The 9,290-nt window shown below is 32.7% G+C and overlaps 1 protein-coding gene across 1 annotated transcript in view; it reads right to left on the bottom strand.

Moving 5' to 3' along the window:
• Positions 1 to 8,975, bottom strand: part of LOC117124797 (receptor-type tyrosine-protein phosphatase epsilon-like) — a gene marked incomplete at its 3' end in the record, with an annotated part of 10,294 nt that extends 1,319 nt beyond the window's left edge. Inside the window, exons 1-5 of the mRNA XM_033271127.1 lie at positions 8,960 to 8,975; positions 4,679 to 4,799; positions 4,446 to 4,555; positions 3,949 to 4,124; positions 1,610 to 1,697 (exon numbers count right to left, since the gene is read on the bottom strand). Coding sequence (XP_033127018.1) covers positions 1,610 to 1,697; positions 3,949 to 4,124; positions 4,446 to 4,555; positions 4,679 to 4,799; positions 8,960 to 8,975 — 511 coding nt within the window. The remainder of the gene's footprint in view (positions 1 to 1,609; positions 1,698 to 3,948; positions 4,125 to 4,445; positions 4,556 to 4,678; positions 4,800 to 8,959) is intronic.
• Positions 8,976 to 9,290: the final 315 nt, after the last annotated feature.

Raw genomic sequence — 9,290 nt, 5'->3', positions numbered from 1 at the left:
GTATACACCAAATATTTCTCAACAACGTGTCAATTCAATGAAAATTTCGGGAAAATTTAACCAAGTTACAAGGAAGAATTTATCATGTGTTGGGGACGATGCAGTTAAAGGGTGTAAAATTTGGGGGTAATTTAATTTTTTGAGGTCCCAGACCTAAATATTTCTTTAAAAAAAACATCAATGTGTATAATTGAAACTTTGTATAACAGTTTGCAAAGGTCTAGTAAAGAAATGATTACATTTTCGTGAGAATCGGGAGTAGGGTGTGGATCTGAGTACCATTCAAAAGAAAACGTCCCAAAACAGATATTTCTAAAACGGATCAAAATGAATGAAACTGTCGGGAAAGTTTAACCAAGTTACAAGGAAGAAGTTATTACGTGTTGGGGACGATCCTGTTTAGGGTGTACATTTGAGGGTAATTTAAATTTCTGAGGTCCCAGAAATAATTAATATCTCTATAAAAAAATATCAATGGGTATTAATGAAACTTTCTGTAATAGTTAGTCAATTTTAGTGAAGAAATGATAATATTTTTGGTGACAATCCGGAGTAGGGTGTGGATATGAGGACCATTCATCAAATGTAAACGTCCCAGACCACACATTTAAAAAAAAACGGATCAACTGATCTGAATGAAACTTTCGGGAAAGTTTAACAAAGTTACAAAGGAGGAAATTGTTATGTGTTGGGGACAATCTAATTGAGGGTAATGTGAAGGTCATTTAAGTTAGTGAGATCCCGGACATAAATATCTCTAAAAAAAGTTTTTAATGGGTCTAAATAAATGTTCTATGATAGTTTTTTTTTTCAAGGTCTGTGAATGAAATGATTACATTTTTGTGACGTTCCGGAGTAGGGTGTGAATATGAGGACATTCAAGGAAAACGATATTGCAAAAGCTTATCCGAATGAAACTTTCGGTAAAGTTTAACCAAGTTACAAGGATAAATATTGCTATGTGTTTGGGACAATCCAGGTTAGGGTGTAAATTTAAGGGTCATTATAAATGGATGAAAATGAAACTTTGCAGAATAGTTTTTCATAGTCAAATGAAGAAATGATCACATTTTGGTGACATCCGCAGTAGGGTAGATTTGATTTTTCTAGAGCGTTTGAACCAGCTACAGCTAGATTAAACTCAAAACTACCATGTGATGCATGAAACATTTTTGGTTACAGTCACTGAATCTCAATTTACGGAAAATACACTGACCTATACAAAGTCGGATCGTATAACGGGCAATGGTTATGAGTCTTGATGTACCTCGCTATTGCAGCAATAGTTCGAATATCACTAACGTCGCGGTAGTTGTGAAATTGGTTTTCATTGTTATTTATTTTACTTCATAATTTGTTTTAGTATTATAAGCATTTTAGTTTTCCATGTTTTTTTCCCTCTACTTTATACTTTTAACGTTTCTTTTTGTTGCAATTTTCATTTCTCATTATAGCAATGAGGAAATGCCCTATGTTCTGTTGTACACACAGACATAGTAAGTCTAGTTATTATTTTTATAACATTATCAATTTCAATATTTTCATTATTATTATAGTATCATTACTATAAGTAGTATTTTATGTTAGAAATCTAATTAGTCTGACTCACAAGGGACTACATTCTTGTAGCGATTCTTCTTCAGGTTACACTTCTGCAGCGCTACAGTTGCTGGGAATCTCAGACCCTCTGGGAAGCTCTAAGTAGGAAAAATATTTTGATAATCGTAATCAAGAATAATCATAATAACAATACAGATAAAATAAAATGACAGTAATGATAATAAAAAGAATAAATTGAAAATATAATCAGTTTGAAAGACAACCATTCATTACGGCGCTAAATAGGCCTTTACAATTATATAGACTATCAACCAGAGACGGGTTCCGCAGGCCGGGTGGCAAAAGGGCCGGGTGGCAAATGGCGAGGTGCAAAAGGCCGGGTGACAACAGGCCAATTATCAAATGTCCCAGAACCAACAAAGACACCAAAGCCACACCAACATAAAGTAGTATTATCCAGTTTTGCGAAGGAGTGAATTTGCTGTTAGACGTGTGGGCAAGGGAGAAATTGCGAAGAGAATAGTTGCATGATCGTTTGCAAGAGACTACAGTATTTGTAAGGGGAAAAGTTTGCCAGATTAATGAGCTTACGAGTGGTGATTCGTTAGAGGAGTCGGCTCTTGTAGGGGAAGTACTTGAGAAGAGGATTTTGCATGTGGTGGTGGGGTGCTAACACTTTTATCATGTGACATGTGTGAAGTAGTAGTAGAAGTAAAACTTTATTTATTCATGAAAAACGTAACTCAACAAATTACTTGCTGTTTTTTCATCATGGTCGTGATAAAAAAGAAAACAAAATATAGATGGAATTTACAAAACATACAATATAAAGGAAAAGCTTAATACAGTATAACGAAATAAGGATATTTACATTATACAAAGTAATTTATTTAAAAAAAAAGTATATTCTATTTTACTCTAAACAGAAAAATATTGCATTTATAAACATTGTGGTGGAATATATAATATGTTTTTTTTTAGGGCTTAAAGTATTTGAAGTTTGTACATTTGAATTTATTTATTTTTTTTCATTCAATAGCTCCGCGGTATAAAATACTTCTCTTTTTATAATTAGTTATACTTGTACTTTTACAGAAATCATAATTATCATTAGTTAAATAGAACAAATTAGTTAGATAAGATGAGGCCATATTGTTTAAAATTTTGTATACAAGAATGTTGCAATCAAATTGTTTATTTGAAAGTGAACACCAAATATATTTCACGCAATACATTGTTTACTGGGCGTGTCCCAGGCTTCCCCACAAACAATAATGCAGTTCTATTTTGTATTGTCTGTAGCCACAGTTCCCCAGACAATGTTGCAGTAGTTTAGATGAGGCATTATTATGGAATTGGACACCATTTTTAGTATAGATTGAGAAATATGGTTTTGACCTCTTAACATATAGACCTTTTAAGTCCTGTTTACGACTATTATTTTTCTGTATTAGCATTCCATGATAAATTTGCATCTATAGTTACACCTAAATGCTTACATGAGTGTACAATAGGAAGGTCTTTTCCATTTATATTTTTAGTAAAATTATTATTTTGTTTTACAATTGCTAAGCGTTGTCTTGATCCAATTATCATAAATTCTTATTTTTCTATGTTTAGACTAAGTTTGTTAATCTGTAACCACTTATAAACTGCTTCTAGATCATTATTTATACTTTGAATTGTGTTATTATTTAAACTTGATGAATAATATATTGCTGTGCAATCAGCATACTTTACATTAAATATGATTTAAACCAATCAAGTGTGAACTTACTCAAGCCATATAGTTTTAACTTATCTAATAAAATGTTATGGTCTATTGTATCAAATGCCTTCTTTAAATCCTGCACACAAAGTCCTATTATATTGCCCTTGTCAATTTCATTATACCAGTCTTCAGTTCCATTAATTGAAGCTGTAGATGTTGAATAAGAAGGACGGAAACCAGATTGATTAATATTAATTAAATTATTAGTATTTAAATATGTTTGAATATGTTTCCATGTTGATTTAACATCATTTTTACTTTCTGCGATACCCTTTTTAATAAATTGATTTTTTTGCATTTTAAAACGCATTTTAAATATGCAGTGTTCACATAAGACTTGAACAATAAACCCATCTTTACTGTATTTGTAAAGCTACGTGTACTAAGTTATGAAAAGGAATCATATTCATTAATTAATTTACTTACACTACAAAACACTTCACAAATTTATATTCTAATTAATATTCTTATTTTTAGAACCTTTTTAATGACCTATAGTGTAATTTATTTTATAGTTTATGAATTTAATGTTTAGGGCTAAAAAATCCTAAAAGAACAAAAATGTACAATTTCTAATCTAAGAAGTTAATGACCCAGTCATATTATGAAATTATTACCTTCCATTCTATCCGAAGCTGGCCTGTTTCTTTTCTAGTACGTACATACTCAGATAGGGAGGAAACGGGAATCGGGGGCGATTCAAATTCCTGCATCGGTAATTCTTCTTTCTCGACAATCTCTAGCTCCACTTCTTCGTCCACGTTTCCATCCTGCATATTCATATTACCATGGTCTAAAACAAGAGAAGGGAGTTAAGAAATGCTTATGCAAAAATGTAAATTTATACGCTGCCAAAAATCACACACATTTACAATGGAAATTTCGAGCTGTAAATATGATTTGATTTTTAGATGAAGATTTACAACCACAATTTTGACGACCGGGGTGGTCAACTTGTCAATTCACTGGTTGTCAACCATTGCTTTGATCGACAGCATAGAGTTAATGTCCTTAAACACATTTGCTTTAAACCTACTTAAGTAACTTGCCTATTTACATTTCAGTACCTGCTGTAGAAACAAATTACGAAAAATTCTATCCGATGCAGTCATACCTGGTTTACGCTTTAAATATGGCTTTTCGGGAAGCACTGGCTTGTCTATTGCAACGGCAGGGAGTTCGATAACGTCAACGACGTCGTTTGGATGGTCGTTCCTATGTTTCCTGCACAAAGTGACAATAAAAGGGATTATACAAAATTTACTTGTTTTACCGAATTTTTATCGGCCTAATCAGTATACTCAATAAAAGTACCTTAATGTGCAAAGAAATTGCAAGAACACACACCTTCGCTTCTTTAACACGGTGACAATAACAACAATGATCAGTATAAACACAGCCGCACAAACAACAATAATGATGATAATTGTCGTACCAACATTTGGGCTCTCTGTGGGCTGAGTTATTCCTAGTGTAAAAGGTAGATAAAAATTAATAAAAACAAAACATAGGACTATGTACATATAAATGACCTAATAACTGTCACTTAGTCCAAATGGACTATTGATGATTTAAAAAGTTCCCTTGGGTCGGTGTAGAATAATTGTAATGGTAACGGCCCAATAATATAGTATATGTATCAAACACCTTCCACAAATACACTAAGTGTCAAGAGGCTAAAAAATCCTATGCCAGAAAATCATATAGGGCTATAATTAACCCCTTAATATCAACATGAAATTAGTAACAGTAATTTAAAAAATAAAAATAGGCCTAATTATGACAATTATGATAATAATAATAATAATAATAATAATAATAATAATAATAATAATAATAATAATAACAACAACAACAATAATAACAATGATGATAATAATAATAATAATAATAATTCTAATAAATATTATATTGTTATTATTATTATTATTATTATTATTATTATTATTATTATTATTATTATTATTTTATTATTATTATTGAAAATAATATTATTGATAGAGATTTTCATGATCATCTTCATCATTATTATGATTAAGATGATAATGATCATGATGGGGAGCATAATCTAATCACCATGTTGTATCGGCTTCTATGTGGGTTGGCATACGATGTCGATTGTATTCTGAAGAACATCTGATACTCATGTTGTGCTGCCTACTGGCAATTGTAATTTGTTTACATAGGTGGTGCGTGCTAAAGTACTACAGTTTTACGTCACGATACCACATGATAGGCCTACTACTCCGTTTCTATCGTTGCAAAAAGACCAACCGGACGCAATTTTCTTCACTGACAAACCATTGATCCCAATTTCTAACGTAATTATTAAGATGTTGTATCTTACTTTTTTATTCTAAATTTTGAATGATGATTAAATGTGTGTTCAATAACTAATATAATGCGAGCTTTTGTGTTTTAGTAAATTTTGATGGTAAAACATTAGATTTTAAAATGCTATTCCAGAAAGCCTATGAAGACATTTAGGCGTAATGAACGGTAACCAACGTCTGTTGACAACAGAGCCGTAGATAGAGAGAGTTTGGCCAACTCGGTTTCAATCACGTGACTTACACCGGCCATGTTGTCACCAAAACAAAACAACGCGATAGGGTAGGAAGTTACCGGTAGCAGTTATTATAGATGATTAATGCTATAATTATAATGTGAAATACCGTTATGTTGGGGTTGCTGCAATCGATCCAACAAAGAAACAAAAATGTATTAATTTCCTTAAATTCCAAAAAGGAGGAGGATTTGGGATTTTATTTTAACTTTGCATGGCGATCGAAAAATCTTGCTTTCCACGTAGTAAATTATAAGGCATGTACCGCCCGCCCACTTCGCGGTAATATATATCCACCTACTACTACTAGGCCTAGACAGGCCTAAATTTCGGTACTTCTTCGGCCGAACACCTTAAGGTAGTACTTAAATCGGCTTAATTATGATGATAATAAAAGAAAAAAAGGAAGGATTTTCAAACAGCAATGATTTATAAAAAGATGCAATGTTGCACTTTGCTGTTAAATTATATAACTAAATTTCCAGAAAGCTACATGAAGAATCAGTCAAAGGTAGCTTAAATTATAATTAAAAATAAAAAATTGAATCCTCCAATAAAAGCGAAAACTTGTCCAAAGAGTCCTGTGCTATGCAAACATGCCCAATTGTGCTTTACAAATCAATTAATTGTGCAACTAAAGATTTTAAAGATAAAAATATATTTTAAAGATATAGGTAGGCCTAATTGTATTATAATATATTGATTGTTTTAATACATATTTTAAATCAAAACGTTTAAATGTTTTACAAATTACAAATCAAAATTTCAATGAATAGTAATAAATAATAAATAATAATAATAATAAATAATAATACAGTAATAATGATAATATTATAACTCACTAATACATTATAAACAGAAGTGTGGAGAATGCTGCTATTTTACTTACAAGGCCTAGCTTCTTGATTATGAATGATTAGGCATATGTTGTACAAAAATTTCTCTTAATGCAATAATTCTTCAACTTTGATTTATTGTTGAGATTACAATTTACAAATAGGCCTAGGCTATTTGTATTGGTTTAAGATGACCAGCATATTATTTCATTAATTAAAGTTTACGAAGTCATAGGCCTGAAGGCCTAGCTAGATACAATTATAAAACTTTCATGTTATTAATATTTTTATCATTCATTTACAGGCGAAATTAACATATTATCGCCGACGATTCACAAACCTACTCTGTCTGCACAACCAACCTTTCTCCTCTGCAGTGTTGCTATATTAGGGGAGGCTGCTAGCAACTAGGTATAAGCCTAGATGATAGACTTTGAAAACAAAAAGATAATCGTAACGAAAAAAAAATAAAGAATCGTCCTCACTTTATCTTCTCGAAATAATACAGCACGTCACTGATTAATTAATTCCAAAGTTAGGTAAATATGATTATATATGATATTTGCAATGATATGTTAAAATCCCATAATTGAATTGTCCTCATGTACAGAATAATGAAAAAAAGTTTATGCAACATCAGTGTTTTATAAAATGTTATAAAGCTATACGCGCGCACGCTGTTTGGTGACACCATGGCGCCCATGTGCCAAGTTGTCCAAACTCTCTCTATCTCATAGAGCTATTAAACAACTAGAGTGCTGACAAGATGGCGGAGCAATGCAGAGCTGGGTATGTGTACCATCCATAGAGATATAATAAGAATACTAGAGCGCTAACAGCAATGCATTCAATGTTCGAAATACGCAGAGCTGTGTGTGTGTACCATCCAAGATGGCTGCCATAGATTTAGCCAATCAAATTTCCCCTGAGCACTATCATTTTCAATTGCGCCCTCAATTTACACAGAAAGTTCAGTACAGCTAGTTACCCGTATTTTAAACTCGAGCGTTGCGGTGTATGGGTGTAATGTACACGATTTTAATTCTTTTTAATATTTGAATAAGAGGCTCTACTTGGCCTCTTTTTGGCTACGACAGTTTAATAATTTGTCATTATCAATACTAATTATCATAAATGAAATAATATTCAGTCAGAGGGCTTATTTATGGTAATAATATGTATACTAAGCCTGAAGGTGGCGCTTTCCTACGGCAGCCATCTAGTTGTTTAATAGGCTCTATGCTCTATCCATGGTGGTATTATTGAGAAGGAGATCACTCGGCAAAGCTACGCGCACGCAGCGCTATGCAAATGACCCAAGATCAAAGTTGCCGCAGCGCGTAAAGAACGTTTGCGCGATGCCTTTGAAGTCCCATGTGTTCCCCGCCATCAAATGTTCAGCAGGCATAGTTGACCAAAACATTGAACATGACAAAATGGAGAGCACCTTTTTTTCTCAATGCGCACTACATACTGTGAATCACTATGGCTGCGCAATCTTTTCTATTTTGAAGCTGATACATTTATCTCTCATAAAATATCAAACATATTAATATTTTCAACCAAGAAAAGTTTCGAATTTAATGGAACATTTACATGACCTGTAAAAGTATAGTATATTTCAATTTCAATTTTCATAAATTGGCCAAAATTCGCCAAGTCTAATTTTAACAGATATTTATTAATAAATGATTAAGGATTATAATAATCTAAGTCATTTTAGGGTTAACGAGGGTTAACTATTCGAAAAATGAATCCAAAATCTGAGTATTTTTCAGTTTTACGCTGACTTAGCTTTATAGTCGACAAGTCAATCTTTAGACAAAATTATAATGAACACAGAAGTAATTTTAACTTAAATATTTTACGGAATCCGTTCCTGAAATATACAAATAATAACATACCAAAAGCCCGAAAAAATCTAATCAGGGGAACATTGTTCATTATAAAGATATTTCATGGGTTAAAATCAAACGTATTATTGCACAACTGCTCTGCTGGAAGCGTATAAATGCATGTCGTTGCCAAGTTGTTGCTAACGAAAAAATGTGAATTATAGGGTAATACGCCCGCGCGCGATCCAAAAGCGGGGAACACATAAACCTCGTTCACATCGAACTATGTCGACTAGATTATCTACTTGATGTCGACAATAGTTTCGACGTGAACGGTCAATTACGACGAGATAAAGTTCATAACTCGACGATGGCTGTTAGCTCGACTAACTTGTAAATCCAGTCATCGTCGAGTTGATAACGCACCACGGGTGGCCTCAGGTCACGAATACACCAATCAGAACGAAGCCAGTTGACCCTTAGCAAAGTTGCTTGTTTGTTAGTTTATTTTGATCGTTCGAGAGAGAAGGTTTTTCAGTGTAGGCCTAGCTTAGATCTTTATATCAATTATGACCGAGAAAGTACGCCAAAAGCGACATTGTTGGACTTATGAAAAAGAATTCGATCTTATTGACATTTGGAAGGAACCAGAGGTATGTGAAAAGGTGGAAGATAAAATGTACAGACAAAAAGCTACCATTCATGAGCAAATGGCTGTACGA

Source organism: Anneissia japonica, unplaced genomic scaffold (genome assembly GCF_011630105.1).
Source record: "Anneissia japonica isolate Jap-2015-1 unplaced genomic scaffold, ASM1163010v1 scaffold287813_len42726_cov91, whole genome shotgun sequence".
NCBI classification, from domain to species: Eukaryota; Metazoa; Echinodermata; class Crinoidea; order Comatulida; family Comatulidae; genus Anneissia; species Anneissia japonica.
This window is presented reverse-complemented; position numbering and strand designations above follow the sequence as displayed.